Source organism: Gallus gallus, chromosome 2 (assembly GCF_016699485.2).
Source record: "Gallus gallus isolate bGalGal1 chromosome 2, bGalGal1.mat.broiler.GRCg7b, whole genome shotgun sequence".
Lineage (NCBI taxonomy): Eukaryota > Metazoa > Chordata > Aves > Galliformes > Phasianidae > Gallus > Gallus gallus.
Window position 1 is genome coordinate 114,200,841 of NC_052533.1, and position 18,746 is coordinate 114,219,586.

The window sequence follows — 18,746 nt, forward strand, 5'->3', positions numbered from 1 at the left end:
ACATCACTGATTATTCAGGTTTTCAAAACTGTGTATAATACATACTGCCACCTACACAACAGCACAACGCTGACATTTCAGCGCAGAACATGTTGAAGCAGTATTTCTGTACTGGAAAAAAAGAACAACTAACAAAGACATTTCCTAGAAGGTATCCATCGAAGAGATGAGAATAATGTATAAAACATGCCTTTTCTTGAGAGCCTGAGGTTACACAGATGCCTTTTACACCACATCGTGTTCCCAACATAACAAATCTGGCAGAAGCACCAGGTTAAAAAAAAAAAAAAAAAAGGAATTTTACTTTGATTCTGTGGAGGAAAAGATGCTTATCAACATTTTGCAGTCTTTTTTGCACGGTAGAGTATATTTTTGGGAGTTACAAAAAAGTTGCTTGAATGTCTTCGTTTCATATTCTTTCTTTCTTTAAAAATGTATTCATTATGGCAGTCACCACTTTAAATAAGCCAAGATGAAATGACTGTATTCCTCATACTATATCAACTATCTTCAGATACTCCTGCTTATGTGAGAGGTTTTACTTTTCATACACAAGGAAGCCTCAGTGATCCTATCTAAAGTTCCACCCAGATAGCCTTCTAATTATTCAGAACAAATGCACAGAGCTTCCTTATTTAATAAGATGCTCACTGCTGAGCAAGGGAGTTGCTCCCTGCTCTACAGGGATAGGCAGGCAACATTCAATTCCCTGCTGCAAATGAGTGACTTGAACAAAGTCAAGGAAGTTCAACAGTCCAAAACAGGTGCAAAGGACATGGAAAGCAGATTGCATCCTCACAGCACTCCTGGCACAAGCATGGGGGTGGAGTAGCAATGCTTCATAGTGAGTGGTGTGCGCCCCACACATACACCGTATAGAGAAAACAAGGAGATCTCATACACCGTATAGAGAAAACAAGGCAGATAGCCCAGAACAGGAATCCCAATTCCCAACTAACCCATTGCTGAACTCATTGTTAATCAGACTGCAAGAGGTCAAAATTTCTGATAACAATATATGGCTCTGGCTGAAGCTGAATTTTCCTGCGAACTCCAGTATTGTTATTTCAATGAAGTCTTGTCTAAATAATAGTGATTTGAGCCACAATGTGGCTATGTCGCAGCAAGCACACAGTGAGGACAACAAAACTTCAGCATACTCAACCACGGATGACAAGGTTTCAAGCTATCCATACACCACAGGTAGTATCAAACATTCAGCTACAGCAGCTCAGTGCCACTGGGGCTACAAAGCCACAAATCTAAGGAAAGCCAAAGACTGATGGCAGGCTGGTTCCAATAACACTTTTTTTTTTTTCATTATGAGAAAAAAAGATAAACAGGAAAAGGAAAAAAAGCAACTTCAGAAGATCACACTTGAACTCACACAACTATTTTCAACGCATCAATATGGAAACGACTCTAAAGTTGGGTTTTGCTTCCAGTTTCAGCCTTCAGATTCAGCTAAAGATATCCAAGTATCTGAATTGATGATAAATGGTAATTCAGTCTAAAGAAAATGGCCAGAAATGTAAATCAGTTTTAAAGAAAAATAAATAGTTTATTTTATAAGCTAGAGAGGTTGCAGACTGACAAGCTCTGATATTGTTTTAAAAGACACAAATCAAGAAAGTTGTTTCAAATTAGCAAAGTTCAAATTTTGACACCAGACAGTACAGCTAAATGAATATAGAGGAAACTTGGAAACAAGTGTCTGAAATATTATCTTCAGGAGAATTAAAGCAAAATTACTTAGCTCCAAGCATCCATAATCACAGAATGATTGGGGTTGGAAAGGGCCTCTGGAGGACATCTAGTCCAACTCCCAGAATATACCTGTTGTGATTAATTAGTACAGTAAGATGGTAGGAACATTTGAATACATTTGTAGTCAAAAGATTCTTAAAGTTTTCACTCTACTTTTCACTTATGAAGAGAAAAAAAGCCCTCTTTGTTTTTTAAGGATTTACTACTTGCTTATACCCCAGTTTAAACTACCTACCCCACACTTCCACTTTTCTATTGTATACAGGCAGTTATCTTCCATACTGCTTATAGTCCTCATTCATTCAGAAAAACTGCTTGGCTAAAAAAGGAATGATTTTAAAGTTGAGGCAGAAACTGCCAGTTTATACTCAAGTTCAGGATGAGAAGTGATACTTGGTATACTAAGGAAAAAAAGAAGATAAAGGACATGGTCTCTCCATGACCATAACTGCGTAAATACGATAGATGGTGAGGCAAATGCCCCATTATTTGAGGGAAAAGAAAGAAAAAAAGGGAAAAAATAAAGAAAAAAAGGAAAAGAAGCTCAGTGTGGCTACATCTGTGAACAGAACAAGAATCACCTCCTAGGTACTCAGTACTGTTTACTCAGAGTGTATGCTGGGATTTTCCTCAGCCTCCCTTCCTTCTCCCCTCACATCTGGTTTCTGTGGGAAGGAACACACGCACATTTCAGAACAGAAAAAGCCCATTTTCTCTACTAGCCACAAAATACCTGTGCAATCTGGTTTATCTGTGCAGCCTGCTGTAGGGAGCCTGCTTTGGCATAGGGGTTGGACTTGATGACCTCTACAGGTCCTTTCCAACCCCTACAATTCTGTGACTGTGACATTTTTTTCATACTAGAAGGAACTATCCCATACAAAAGCAACATGAAGAAATTCTGGAAAATTCGGTTCTGAGCAGCTGAGGGCTACCAAGGGTGGTTCTCACGTGACAACTTTCTCAGAAATTTGGGGCAGATTTGGTTAAAGAAGTAGCTCAGTATCCAAACACTCAAAATAAACAAAAATACTACAAAGTCATGAAATCTTTGTGGCTCAAAAGCTCCTTCATCACTTTTAGTGACTATATGATGAAGTTCGTCATCCCAATTGCAGAAAATTCACATACTAAGTGGTCCACAGCCAGAAGACAGCCATCCTCAACTGTGTTCTGGATCTTATATATAGCATACAAATGAAAAAATGCTTTGAAAGCTTATGCTTTCATAACACAGAAACAGAGTTAGTTTGCCTTGTGTAAGTCAACAGAATTATGAAAGGAGATTAAAATTCAGATTGCTTTTAAAACATTAGTATCCTACAAGCTTGCCAGTTTATGGAAAGAAAAATAACAGATGAGTTTTGCAGTTGCATGACCAGAAGACAGGGAGTGTGCTAACTCCAACTAGAGACACAACTGCTAGTGCTACAGACCCAAGAAAAATTAAGAGAGATGAGTCGCTGTTTCACAGTGCTAGGAATGTGAAAAAAACTGCCTCATAATCAGGGCCATGTGGTCAGAATGGATTATGGCATCCATACAATTTAAATATACATAGAATTTTATTTGAAAGAAAACCCCAAATTGGCTCCTGCCCTTTAAAGTGCTAGCCAACATGTACATTCTTATGGAAGTAAAAAAGTTCTACTTTGAAATAAGCTCAGCTGCCAACCAAGAAGTGGTCTCGTAATCTACAGACTTTTAGGAGACAAGAACTGCATTCTAGATTCTGAAGTTTAAAGGCTTTCTAACTGCATCAAAACTGAGCTTCGAAATCTGGTTTAGAGCATAAAATAGTACCAGATCTCCTTCCTCCCCAGGAATCAGTAACACTAAGGTGCGGGAATACTATTGTATATTTTACATCATACTACCAAATCAGAAATTCACCTTTGTCTAAGTAAGAAAGTGCTAATCTGTCAAAAAAATTTGAGCTTCTGCTCAGCTTAGCAGCACAAACCCCACTAAAATCAGAGGCTATTCAAAGGCTTTAAATCAAGCCCTCGCTTCAGCAATTAGCTGAATCACAACTTAAAGGAATTTCTTAGGACACCCAACTAAACTTGCAAGTATTATCCCTAACATTTTAGAGGTGGTGAAGATGAGATCAAGCAGAAGCAGAACTTGTGCATGGTCATGCTGCAAGTCATTCACATCAGGATTTACCCTCTATCCCATGGTGCGGTCTGCTGTACTCATCAGAAAATGCCATGCAAACAACTGTGTCTATAGCAGCACCACTGAACTGGTTCCTCAAGCAGCTGAGCTGCCTGGGCAGTTCCTCTAACTTCACACATGGCTGCAACTGCCCCAGGGCTTCTGCAAGCACAGACACCTTGGTGAGAAATGAAGAAGATGGATGAACTACACTGCTCTCTAATACAACCAGGCTGGCAAAACATGCTGGTTGAAATGGAATTGAGAAATGAGCAGCATTAGAGACCTAAAAGTTAAAAAATGCCACCCGTAGTAGATACTTCATGGGGGCAAAAATAAGCACATTAAAAAAAAAAAAAAAAAAAAAAAAGGAGGGAATTGAGGTAAACAAAGAAAAGGCTAGATTGAATGACAAAAACTGCCAGAAAAATCAGGGAAGACTTAAATGCACTAATTTTTACTCTGTCTAAAACTGTTTAAAATCAGTTTGATCAGCCAGTCAAGAAGATTAAGCTGGTGTCATAGCAATGACAGAATTATATAAATGAAGAGCACAGTGACTGCTCTAATCCCTTCCCCAGATGAAAGAAGGAGTCCTGCAGAAGACAGATCTCCTAGAAAAGGCATGAAGCTTTCAAGCTACTCTTGACCAAGCCAAAGATAAGAAGGAACTATAGGGTAACTCAAAGGCAAAGTTCAAAGCTAGACCAAAAAACCCCAGTGTACCTTGATTTAGCATAAACCTTGAGAAATTCATAAACATCTATAGTTATAAATTCAATGGTTTGGTAAACTCCATCAGGATGGAATGTAAATTTTCTTTAATAGCCAAAGCGGGGGTCTACCTGTGACTCGGTGAGGCAGTCCACACAACTAACAGCTGCCATCTCATTCTTGGGGCTTGACATTCATGCAATCATATTTTCTGAGAACATTCATAAAACCTATGAAACTTCACTTCTTCCTATGTGTAGACCTAGTTTTGAGTCCTTATTTTCTCTTTCTTTCTCTCTGTTTCTGACTGGAGATGTATTATGGCCTGCTTGCAGGTTTTATCCCATCAGCTGAGGGGTATAAATCCTACATCGGATGGGAAATAAAGGGCAATTAGAGGCAGTGGACATTAAGAAGACACATCTGCTGACAGCAATGTTGAGGAACCAGAAGGAATTGCCAGGTGACTTACCAACAAAAGCGCTTAATTTTTTTATTGTCATTTTGTCTATGGAAAATCCCCTTACAGGTTCCAGTGTGATAAATGCAATTAGCAAAACCTACTCAAATGAAACAAAGAAGGGTCTCATTAGCCTAGCTTATACCCTGAGCAGAGCAATGGGAATTGATGAAGACAGTTCCTATTCAATGAAGTGAATTTTGTGAACAGTAAAAGGGAAAAATTGAGAAATCAGGAAAAAAACAACCCTAATACCTGATGGCAAAATGACACAAAATACAAAGCCTGCTGAAAAAGGAAAAAGTGATAAATAAAGACATCATCCTTTACTGACATAAATCCAGCATTACCCACCAGCCAACCTTTGCAATCAGGTTATAATGATTATCAGCTGAATTACTGTAGGCCCCAAGGACCCTATTTATACTGTAGAATTCAACTTGCTTTCCGCATATAGTTTTGAGGAATTTAGCACGCAAAGACATGCTTATTGCAGCAGCTCTGACCAGACCAACCTTGGAAAATGGAATGAATGATCAGATTCTATACTGACTTACACAATTCATACTTCAGCAGAGAAGCAACTCATCTGTCCCTTCTACAGCCTTGAGAAATGAGCTGACTACCAGGGACAGGAAAGACTTTCCTTATTGCCTTTAAGGAGATAACTCCATATTTGCCACAAAGAGTAAAAAGAAGTATACAGCAGGGCTGAATCTGTAGCTACATCTGGTTGGAGTGGCTGGGACTAAATAGGATATCAGAGGTACAAATGACCAATGGTAGCAAAAGCAGGGTTTTTGTCACCCAGAGCCTTTGTTGCTGTCCCTTGAGAAAAGCTAAGGGAGATGACCACGTTGTGCACATGTGGGAATCCCAGGGCAGCCTTCACTCTGGACCATCACCACAACCATGTGAGGACTTCTTTCTTCCTGCCATCTCTAACAGTTTGGTCCTGTGCTGAGAACGGAACCAGCTGTGAAGTCTTTAACTGGATGACTACTAAGGGACAAAATTGTACCTCCAGAGGACTTTCCTAACACTTCTAATTCTGTGAAAATATACCGTTGTAAGTGTACTGTAGTTTGAGATTTTTTTCACATGGTCTGATGATAGAAACCATCTGACATTCGAAACCAGCACCTTATATTCATGCTGAAAACAATTAAAACAAGAAAAAACTTACTGAGCTTTTGCTTTGGGGAAATGAACCACAGCACTAGAGTTCAAGTTGCTATCCCTTGCATTTCTATTAAATATCGTGCATTTGGAACTCTAGAAATGCAAAACACACATTCTTGGCTCCTAAACAATAGTCTCAGAGGCATTATTAATAACAAGATACACTGAAATAGCGTACAAAACAAACAAGACCTTGTAAAAAGTGAAACATTAGTTCATCTGGTCCCGTCTGAATTGTCTCTGTTTTTTATAGCTTTGGTTAAGAAAACTTAACTGCTCTTCTGCTTTTCCCCAAAACAAGAAAGCATTCAGTGCAGAGACTACAGAACAGCAGCAGGCAATACAGGCAGAGTGGTTCATACGAATGCTCTTGGAGTGGGGAGAAAGGATACACAGAAGTCCATAATAACATGTCAGGGAAACCTGTGTGCACCTATAAGCAAGAATCACCGTAAAATACAAAATATTTATTTGTAACAGCAAAACACAGTACTTTGAACAGGATATGGCCTGAAATAGTTTCTGGGGCCACCTTAGGTCTCTTTCACTCTTCAATTAAAACTTTTCACTATTTAGAAGGACACACCATCTGTGTGATGCTGAATTCACCCCTCTTTCTTCAAGCCAGGACAGAAAGATAAGATTAACCAGCAGTGCAAACTGTGTGATGAGCACTGGACTACTCATCACTCTAAGGGTTTTCAGGAAGAAAAAATAAACCAAATAGGCCATCTTCCCATACACAACTTCATTCAGACACAGTTCAATTTAGCTGATGCAGGAATCGTGGCAGTGGCCTAGACTATGGAGAAAGTGAGACTGGAGGAGTCCCAATAACTGTGTTTTATTTGAAGTCTCTTTCTGAGTGCAAAATACAAAGGGATGTCCTACTCCTCCACATGAAGTCACCAAACCGGGAAGCCCAAATTTTCCCTTGAGCCCATCAGATTCCCAGCACTGTCTGTTTTAACATGTTAGCACTGTAGAGCCAATGGGAGTGATTTGCACGGCTTTATTTTGAAGTCTTTACAACAACAGGCTTTTAAGGCTCTAAATTTATCATGTCTGATGTGGTTCTACCTGAGGAAGTCCACAGGTTATGAAATAATTCTTTCTCTTCTAAGTAGGATCTAGCAGCGTTTTCACTATATTGGATGCAAGAAACTAAACAGCTTACAGAAAAAAGAAAAAAAAAAATCACTCTTTCACATATGCAAGATTTCTTTTCTTGAAGCTTAATTACCATTTTTTCTATCTCGGAACAGCAATGCCAGAAATTCAGCTGTCTGTTCAACCACAAACCAGACATTGCGCAAGCAGCTGTTTCCCAAGCCAATGAACAGTGACACAGGCAAACTCTCCAGTCCTGCTGTGAGCAACTCTGTTGCTCCTTAGTGGTGACAGATAATTCAGCCTGGCTTTAAAGGATATTACATGCAAGCTGCTGGGACACAGACTTCAAATTTCCCTCACTGGGTCTTCAGGAGGAGTCCCAGATCTGGACCCTCCTTGCTGCACTTCAGGACCTGGAAGTGAATCCTTATCAGTCACACATACTGTAATGGCAACTGCTACTGAAGGGTTCCAGACATCTTTTACATACCATCATGCACATTTCATCATCACATACACACAACTACGTTCTATTGCTATCGAATATCTCAGGCATGCATTTCTGAGGCAAAAAGAGCACCAAGTATATACCTGTCCTCCCAGTACACTCATTCTTCCTCCTTTTTTTCCCCGAATATCAATTCTGCAGGTTCATCACATTTTACAGTTAGTTCTTGGATGAGCCCTGAACTGAGAGACATTTTCACTTCTCGCACAGCTACACAGCTGCTCCTTTTCAGAAGGAATCACATAAAAGCCGTAGTGCAGGGTCTGGCGACGTGCCTCACCCTCAGCTGTATGGCTGGGAAGTCAGCAATTGAAGCAAAACATTTATCAGGCTGAACACTAACAGACATCTGAAAGTCTTTTAAAAACTTGAAAAAATTCCATCCAACAACACAACAGAAGCTTTCAAAAGGTATAAGGAAGAAACACATAGTCCACTGGATACTTTTTACAGGTAATGATATCAAAACAAAAGCCAAACTTACAAACCTTTTCCGTCTGAAATAAAGTCTAAGTCTGAGATGAATCACAGATCAATTCTTGAACAACTGAAGAAAAAATTATACCTTGTTACCAACTCCACCATTTAAGCCAGCTTCAGAGAAGCTTCCCAAACGAGAATCCTGAAGCTTCTCATACTGAAAAACTAGCTGGTAAGAAATAGTACAGCTGTGACCTACCCCACACCACAAACTCTGAAGTGCTATTGTAACCTACAGAATCACACCAGCACTGAAGAGGAAATCAGGAAACAGTGTTTTCCAGCCACAGAAGCAATGACCAAACGCTACTGTAGCATCAGTTGAGTGGCACAAAATTTCTTCCATGAGCTATAGGAGGTTGTCCTTCCTTTGGCCAGCATCTTTCTTTGGTTATGCAAAATAAATAGAGGATAGAGAGTATCTGAAATTACAGTCGTTTTCATTGGAGCCCTATTAGAATGTTAGACACCAACTCTTTGAAGTCTTCAGAGTCTAAAGTATTACACCATGACAAAGGGGCAAATCCACCCCCATTCTGGCACGTATACAAAGGGAAAGTACAAAAAGACTGAAATACTGACTTCTCAGGAACTTCATTTTAATCACAAATTCCCTGCAGTTTCTGCCTACTTTGCTTCAGCAGCAGTAGTTTCTCTTGTTAAGGAATATGCAGGCTCCTTTTTTCTTTTTCTTTTCTTTTTAAGCTAATTACTTTCAGAGCTAATAATTGCAAAATTCCTGCAGTGCTCACACAGCACTGAAATGAGACCATCTTTCTTTCTTTTTTTTCCTAAGTACTTCATTACTTAAGAAGGTAATCAAAGTGTGGCAATTTTTTGTGATCCTTTTTCTTTGTGTCACTCAAAAAATGTCCACTTTTTTTAGTTGAGGCAAGTGATGTAAGAATTCATAACGACCACTCAGGAAATACCTGGGGATGGGCCTTCTGACAAGCACAGAGCTTGGATGAGGAAGGAACAGGCCAGTAACGAGTTTGCTGGTTTGCTTGAAAGCCACAGGAAATTAGATAGGCAACCACACTCAGCAGTGCTCCCCTCTCTCAGCCATCAAGAGTAGATGGACTCAAGGAATTCCATGGGTGCAGAGGGAGGCTATCAGCATGGAATATGGGGAGCTGGTGGAAAAAACACCCGTACTTTCTCCCGCAGGACGCTGGGGATGTCACAGAGCGGCAAGGAGATGCTTTGTCAACTTCCCGCTATGGCCACAACCATGCAGAGTGCGGTGTTGCAATCTGGGTATTCAACACAGCATCAGAAATGGTCAAAGGGACTGAGAGGACGCTGTTCTAACACCCCCATGTTAGCTTCGTTGTGCCCATCTGTTCTTCTTTCACCTGCCTGCACGGGGCTTCAGCAGGGCACCCTGCCAGGGTACCATGCAATATTCCCCCAGATAACAGAAACACATTCACTGCGTTCAGCTAGAACCTCCTACTGCCAGGCCTCCAGCATGGAAGAGAATATTCTTTCAGAACATTAGAATATTGCTTAGGAAACTACAACATTAAATCACTAGAAGCACAACCATCAGATTTTTTTTTTTTTTTTTCTGATTTGAATTAAGAATAGAAAGTACGAGCAGTTAAGAGGAAACAAGATATGTTCTATATGAGAGCCAAGATTTTTTTTCCTGACATGTGCCAAACAAAGAGAAGAAACAGAAGAATCTGGCACCATTAAAAACAGTTTGTGGAGAAAGGAACTGAATATCTACAGCCAAGCTCCATGTGGTTTGTAAAGAGGAAACTTTTGTTTTATGGGACTCTCAGTCAGCCAAAATTCTCCCAGACGGCGTGCAAATGGATATTAGCCTTAAAACCTACACGCATCTTGTAGAAGAATCAGTAAATGGATGGGAAAGAAAAGGAATACTGCTGAAGTTTTAAATCAGAATTCAAAATCTGCCTCGTGGCTTAAAAAGTTAGTTTACCAGACAGCTATAATGTCATATATGGTAAGTATGTTGGAAGGGAAATGCAGGAAGTTAAAGCAATGAAAGTAGAAGTCAGGAAAATGAGTTCCAGTCCTGGCTCCACTACCAAGGAGCTCTATAAAACTTGGAAAAAAGAAAAGAAGACTGCCAACTTAAATGTGAGATTTTCCTTAACTTCTCATAGTATATTAACATTGCACTTATGCTGCTTCTTTTAGCTTCTATATTTTCCCCAACTCCACAGCATTCCTAGAACTAAGCTAAATAAGAGCTTAGAGCTCTAAGAACAGTTACATTACCTGATCAAAACAAGCCCAGCCCAATTTCTTAATCTGAGTACTTGACTGAAATATAAATAAATAAACAAGCAAACAAATAAATAAATAGAGTAATTCTCATAACTGAGCAAAACACTAAAGCAGCTGACATGATCCAACAGCTTAGCTGAATATTTTGACAAAATGTGGCATTTCTGGCTTAAAACAGTAACTAGAACTTGTACTTGAGCACACAGGTGAACAGGGACAGGCAGGCAGCAGTCCTTTGATACGTATTGAATGGTTATACCATGGAAGAAGGTTTTCTGCCAAGAGATTCTTCTCTGGCCACAATTGGAGACCCACGTGAAGCAGTTGGCTACGCTATCTGTAAATCAAGAGGACAGCACACTGACCTCCAGCTTGTAGCTGAGGAACTGAGGCAGACCAGCAGGCAGTACTTTGGGCTCTGGGCACATCCAGGTCCATGCATCCCACTGAAAAACCTTCTCACTGCAGGAGTTAACAGGCCCAGGAGGCTCTGTGGGTCTGGGCTCACATCTGTCCTGAAGCAGTCTGAGAACAGAGATTTCTACTTGTATTGCCAATGATTAAAATGCATTAGGTGGCAGTTTTCACCATCATGCTTTAGGGAAAAGCAGTTAATACATCCTGTAAGGAGTCCTGGGTACCTTGCTCTGAGTGTCATTGACAGAGCAGGGGTTGGCCCAGATGGACTCAAGGTCCCTGCCAACCTCAAAATCACTCTGTGAATCTGTGATACTAGGATTAAGTTTTGCCTTTTTTTTCCTTCCTTTACATATAACAAATTCTGCTAATTTGCCAACTAGTGTTGGCTTTCCTTCTCTAAGTATAGTAGTAAGCCTGAATCTAATTTTTGAAGCAGTCCATTCTGCACTCTGTATTTGCTTGGATATGCCTTGTAGGACTATCAATCTGAAGGATAACTCCAGGGGTTAATTGTTCGGTACTGCCTGTAAGCTAAGTGCATGTCTGTACAGCGCTCTAGATGGATGCTCCATGCTTCATATTGCACTGGAGTAACAAAAAGAACTAAAAGCAATTCCCTTTAATTCACACGCTTTGATTTTATTTCTTCCAAACAACAATGAACAGGAGAAAGCAAAACTGAAAAAGAACCCAACCTCCCCTCTCCTCCCCCTCAAAAAAATAAATAAAATGGAAAGGAAAAGATTACTGGCATCTTTCACAAAAACACTGGTAGGAAAAAACACTGGAAAACTGAAAACCACTGTATGTTAGAAAGAAATCTGAAGCTAGCAGTTCTGACAACCACTAAATATATCGCTGTCTCCCCACCCCATACATTTACCAGAGTGGCATCTACTGATGCATTCTAGACGCTAATCATGACCAGACCAGGTACAAACTAAAGCAGAACAACCTCTGACAAAGTAGGTCAAGAAAACTGGGAGGGAAGAGAAACTGTTGCTAGGTGGCAGTGTACCTTAAGCAAAGAACACTGTAAATCATAGATTATTGAAAAGTTGGTAGTCTGCTAAAGTAGGTGTCATCTTCAGTGTCATCTTCAAAGCCTTGGCTGGAAACAGAACCCAAGATGTACACGCTACACAGACAGTGTTTCAAGTAGTGTTGAAAAAAACCTAAGAAAACCTGTCTTGGGACACACTATTATGCAAGGCCCACATGATAATGGCTCTCCAGGTCAACAGTGCAAGAGAGCTCAAAAGCCAGTGAACTGAGTCTTGTACATCTTGAGAAGACTATGGTTTTGTTGACACCATTTTATTCAATCCTTGTTAACTTTAGACTGAAGATAAAAGCAGATAAATTAGCTTTTACCACAACGTGGCACGGCGGTGAAGTGTACATAGAAGACCCAAGAGCACTGGTGAGAAATAAAGGTCTTTCTTTAAGAAAAGTTTATTTAGGTAACAGAACTGCTAATTTTTTCCCTTTAATAGTTTCATTCTTCAGCCCTAATCTTTTCAAAATGGAAACAGGTAAGAGTGGGCAATGAAATTTAGCAAAAAGAGGTCATAAAACACATGCGTTCTGTATAATGCCAACAAGGAGGATGGAGAAAAAGGTCAATGTAGAAAGCCAAGGCAAGAAAGGAGAGGGTAGATTTTTCTGATATCCTTCTATCTGTCCTTCCTGATGTTCTCTCCAACAGAAAACTACCTTAACATATTGCCTAAATTAGCAGAAGTGGTAAAAAAGACAGGCTGATGACATCTTGTGAACTACAATTCACTTGGTAAGAGAGCTGTTAGCAAGCTCACAGCTTGTCACAGAGAAGGATAAGATGTTCTTGAAGGCAAAGATGGAATCTATATTCTTTTCAACAATAACTATCTGGGTTCAAGGGAGTAATTTAAAAAAAAATATTTTAGATGAATACTGCAGTATGTATTTGAGGTAATTCGGAGGACAGAATAAAGGACAGAAATGAAAGACACCTGGCTCCAACAAGGCTTTAAATCCACAGCTCAGTGACAAAATTCTGTCTGATAAATTTATCGAGTATTTCTTCTCACATTAAGTCTAATCTACTATATTTTTAAGGCTTTAAAATACTGTGCTCTGACCCAAGCAGCCAAAAGTAGCATCAACTCAAGCAAGAAGTGGAAGCCCTATGTGTGTCAGTAGGAGCCAACCCCTGTTGATCTCAGGCGTGCTTCCCTGACTTCAGCACATCACTGCTGGAAGACAAGCAGGAGCTGCCTTCACCTGCGGTGCCACCTCCCACTCCATGAGACTGCACACAGTCAGTGCAAAAACAGTTTGAAAACAACAAAAAAGCAACATAAAGCTGAAGCTGACTTAGCCGTTTCATGAACATAAAGGGAATAATCTGCAGGCTAGGAAGCCTCCAGGTTTTGCCATAGCAGGAATCCTTTCATGGGATATACAGAAAGGAAGCTCTCTGGAGAAAGCACATCCCCCAGCAAACAGCCTGGCTATGCCCTTCTTCATTAACCAGTAAGAGGGAGATCTTTTTGTAGCACACAGAAGGCACTGAACCTCAGCTGACAGTGAAGTTTAACTCAAAATAAAATTTTCTGTGATTAAGGAAACTTTTGTTCTACTTCTGTTTCTTCGCCATCTGTGATACAAAACCTGGCAAAGACTCCAATTAGTTTCCTTTGTGTTATTACTGCCACCAGCACTCAAATGATAAACATTTATGCACAAGGAAATTCCTCTGCATTTCTTTCCGTCTCCAAACACTGGATGTAAATACTTTAATAAGAAAACCTGTACTGAGCTCACCCTGAGATCTGGTAACACCAGATTACACCAAAGGCACTGCAGATAAACACAGTAGCAGGTTCGGACAATACAACACTTCTCCTAACAAAATCTTTGGTACGGTAGTGAGCACTCAGCGTGAGAGTGAATGAAGCTGAAATGCCTCACGTCATTAAAAGGTGAAATCCTGAGATGTCTACTTAAGGAACCCAGGGACTGATGTGGGGAGTTGTGTTCCTTGGGACATAAAGCCACTTGTTATGCTCTGGAGGTGCAGCTCTAACAGCCCCATTGGTGGTTCTGCCTGTCCTGAGCTGAGCAGGACTGAGACACCATCCCGCAGAGCAAACCTAACCCAGCGCTCTATGGCAAGGTTACACTTGGCTGTGTGTATGTACTTAAGCTCTCTATTTATATACACGTTGTTTACATATACACATTTGACTACTGTAGCTATCCCAGGTGGAAGCCACACATAGCTGTGGTAAAGATGTTAAATTTGATTATTCTGGTAAAGTTTGTCTAGGTACCTGAAACACGAGAAGCAATCCCATTACACAGAGTGAGTACATCAGTATAAGCACACCAACATTATACAAGATATTCATTTTCATAATAACACCTGCATAAGTGAAGTAGCAACATTTTCTCTAATGTGGGCAAGCTCTGCAAAGCCAAATTGTTTATGTCTCAGTCTAAGTGGGTATGTTCCATGTCAGGGCTACAGTCTATGCCTTTGGCATTTATTCATGCATTATTTTGCCAAGTCACCTTTCCTATGTCAATAGGTTCCCAGGTGTCTTCTGTGTATGCCTCAGCAGGAGGGGGACAACCCAGCCTGCTGTTGGGATTAGTACATTCAAATACGAGAAAGGGAGAGAAGAATCTGACGGTCAGAGGAAATGTGGAGGTAGACACACGAATAAATCACAGAATCATAGAATTGTTTGAGTTGGAAGGAACACTGGAAGGCCATCCAGCCCAAATCCCCTGCACTGAACAGGGACACTTAAAGCTACATCAGGTTGCTCAAAGCCTCGTCCAGTCTGACCTTGAGTGCCTCCAGAGACAGGGCACTTACCACATCTTTGGGCAACCTGTACCAGTGCCTCACCACCCTCACTGTAAATAACTTCTTCCTTATATCCAATCTAAATCTCCTCACTTTTAGTTTGAAACCATTTCCTCTTGTCCTATCACAAAAGACCCTGTCTGTCCCCTTCCTTCTTACAGTCCTCCTTTAGATACAGAAAAGCCACTACTGGGTCACCCCAGAGCCTTCTCTTCTTCAGGCAGCTCAGGGTCAGACAGGCAAGGGCAGACCACAAAACTGCCATAAATCCTAGGTGCACAAACTTAACCTTATCCCCAGCTTTTAACTCACTGCACCCTCAGCACGGCTTTCCGTACTGCAGAGCAGAAAGCAGCCAGGCTGCTGCCAGGCATCTCTCAAGACCACACACAATTTCTCTTCTTCCCTCGTGCTAAAAAGGAAAAGAAAAAGAAAAAAGAACATCTTCCTGGAGCAGGACAGCACTTTTACACCAGTGCCTTATGCCACAGACTGTACTGCACAGAGGTTGATGGGCTTTTCCATTTTTTATTTCCAGTTGCTTGCACACTGGTGCTTCGTATACTTGTTAGACAAACAGCATGGGATTTACACAATTATTTTATTAATCACATAGCCATTTGGTTTTCAGGGCAAGACAGCGGGCCTTCTTGCTGAGGCCTCCCGTAGAATTTCATTTTGTTCTGCAACAAACGTCCAAACAGTTTTTCTACAGACTCCATAGAAATGACTTCAAGAACTCTACAGAATGAGGGTTATGAAATAACCCAAAATGGGTTCTTCGGCCTTCTTTGCCAACCATCCACACCTGAAAACCTAACAGTAAGGTTTTCACCTGCTTCCATTCCAAAAATTCAGCCTATTACAATTCTGCTAGCATTTCTATGAATAGCAGTGATTCTACAAACGTTAGCAGCTGAGTCGATGCGACAGCACCTAACCCCAAAGTATACCCACTGCGGTTTGCTATGACCATGTCTTCACTCCTGTGCAAAGCTTATTTAGGGAGTTCAACCCGCAGAAAACTAAACCGGTCAAAAGAATGAAGACCTTCTGTTGGCTTTCCTTGCAGAAGCAGGGAGGCTGGTTCACCACAGGGAGAATCAGGGAGGCTGAAAGAGGCACAGGAGATGAGCCCACTCTAATGCTCAGAGAGATGTATTCCCTGCACGCTTATGAGATGGGTTGGGCTCCCCATTTCAAAGCAGAAACATCCTGGCACTGTCCTACCTCTGTTACACTCAGTGACCAAACGCCTTCTGAGCTCAACACGAGACATTTCATGATTTCAAACATTCCTTATGACACACGGTCCCAAAGTTACACTTAGTCTAAAAGCTGCCACACTGATTTTTTGACCATTCTTAAGATGTACGACAACCACTTTTCTTTGCACTTGTGCATTTGCTACGCCTTCCAGAACTTCTAATGATCTGAAAAAGTAACTATTATTTAAGAATTAAATTTATTATTTGCTACGGATATTACGTGATTAAAAAAAGAGAACTCCAGACCCTCCCTTCCGTACTCCTCCTCTCCCCAAGCCTCTACATCCATTTATTCCTCAGCCACGTGAGATGAACTGATGCTGGATAACATCAATATGAGCAACACAGGGGACACCTGGGAGAAGGTTGCTATAAGGAAACAGGGACTGGTCAGAAGCAGACAGCCCCCTTCCAGGCAGTGCTTCATGCTCCCTCAACATGTCTTCTGCCTACTGAAAGTACCTCAGTGTCTCTGTGTAACTCCTGAGAAGTTTAAGTGCTGCGGCAGAAGCAAACTAAAAGCAACACAGTGGGAGACACCAACAAAAGCCGTGAAGATGCGCATCACATGGCTGGTACGGAGTCACACAAAGCTGCCCTCGGAGTGCGGCTGTTGCAAGCCAGCACCTCTCTGGAGCAGATTAGCGCAGCGCACCTTGGACTCCGAGCGAAATATCACCAAGAGCCGCACAGTCCCTTCAGCTACACAGTCCCTTCAGCTACACAGGCTACATAGCGAACAACTTCTCACCAAACCACGCACATTCACACGCCAGCCCCAAGGCCATGCGATGAGCTCCGTGTGTGTGTGCGCGCGGACGCCCGCGCATCCCCGCCACCCTCAACCTCAGCCCCCCGCGGCTGCTCGGCCCCGCAGCGCACCACGCGCGGCCGCCGTGCCCCGCCGCCCGTAGTCCCGGGGCCCCGCCGGGCGCTGATAGGGCTTCTCGCGGCGGAGGGGCGGGCGGAGGGAGCGCGGCCCAATGCGCAGCGCGCAGCCCACCCGCGGCGCCCGCCTCGCAGTCCCGCTCCCCGCGGCGCCCCGGCCCCGCTCCCCCCGCTCCGGTACCTTTTCCTCCGGCAGAGCACGCACACGACCCAGAGCAGCAGCGCGGCGGCGGCCGCCCCGCCGTAGGGGCCGAGCGGCAGCGCTTCGGGGCCCATTCCCCCTCGCTTCTCCTGGCGCCGCTCCGCAGGCGGGGAGCAAAGTTTTGCCCGTCCTCCCGCTCCGTGCGGGAGAGGCGCCCGGCCGGCCGGCCTCCCCGCCCACCCCGCGCCCGGGGGCTGGGTTTGGCTGCTCCCAGCTGAACTTGGCGAGCGGGCACGCCGCGACCCGGCCGGCTCCTCCCCGGGGAGCGCCCCGCCGCGGGGGGGTGGTCGCTCCCGCTCGCCCCGGCGCCGCTGTGGGAGCCTCAGCGGCGAGGCGGCGGCCGGCCCGGCGGAACGGCTGCGGGCAGCCGGGTGCGGGGCAGCCACGCCGCGCTGGGGGAGGTCGGCCGCGGGAAGGGCTCGGCTCGCCCGTAGGCCGGGCCTCGTGTCCGGCTGAGCCCCTTTGCTCCCAGTGCTGTGCTGGGGCCGTTTGTGCTCGCTGCTGAACAGCCAAGACGTTCTCCTCTCTTGTTCATAAAACCTGACGAAGCCCACAGTAAGAGATGTGGGTAGTGAAGGTTGGCTCTGATGTGCTGCTTTAGGTGCCGGAGCCAATTCCCAAGGTAGCACTTTCAGTTCTCCCAGTCCCAAGCTGCTAGGACGAGGGAGGGGGACCAAAATTTGAGGCAACTGAGGAGCTCATCTAGATGGAGCGTGAGGGGTGGAGACAGAGTGGGCCAGGGGAACAGAGTCTGCTGTTGTGACATCAACACAGGGGCAGGGGCATGGCAGGGCCTTGGCAACGCCGGGCAGCCCTGCTGCTGTCTGTCTGTCAGGCTTGGTCAGAACCACAGACGTGACACACGATGCATTTGCAGTTACACTGAATGCTGACAAGGCAGAGGTCTGTATACCACACTCATTCTCAGCGGCATGCAGTACTGAAAATGGCCTCATGCTTCACAATATTGGGTGCTTCCTTACTTCTTGGAGGCATCGTGTACAATTCTAACTTTCTGAGTTGCTCTGTTGTAAGCTGTCTTTAAATTGCAGAGACCCAGATGTACATCAGCAGATAAAAAAAGGGATTTGGCTACAAACCCCTCCTGACTTCAGCAAATCTCAGTTTTAGAGGCCTGACTCAGATGGCTTGAACTGGGCAACACTTTGCGTCTAATTCCTCAAACATTCCTGTTGATTTTAGTGAAATAGTGAAAAATGCCATTCTGTTCTTTGGAGAAGATATGATTGTTGTGCCTCACACTGAAATATCTGAGCAGTGCTGCTTCAAACCATCAGCTGCTCTTCCTGAGATCAAACAGCACACCGGAGTTGGGCAATACGATGCACTGAGAGAAACCGTAAGAGAAACTAACATTTTACTACAGCTCTCTAGGGCATTTTGTAGGAACTCTGAAATCCCCAGCTTGGGAATCCCAGTGGGTTTCTTAGCAACTTATC

At 43.1% G+C, this 18,746-nt stretch overlaps 1 protein-coding gene across 1 annotated transcript in view; it reads right to left on the reverse strand.

The window, feature by feature from the left end:
• Nucleotides 1-17,377, reverse strand: part of CYP7B1 (cytochrome P450 family 7 subfamily B member 1) — a 123,586-nt gene extending 106,209 nt beyond the window's left edge. The window contains exon 1 of the mRNA XM_025147742.3: nucleotides 17,266-17,377. Within this exon, the coding sequence (XP_025003510.2) occupies nucleotides 17,266-17,360 (95 nt within the window). The 5' untranslated portion in view covers nucleotides 17,361-17,377. The remainder of the gene's footprint in view (nucleotides 1-17,265) is intronic.
• Between the last annotated feature and the right edge of the window lie 1,369 nt (nucleotides 17,378-18,746).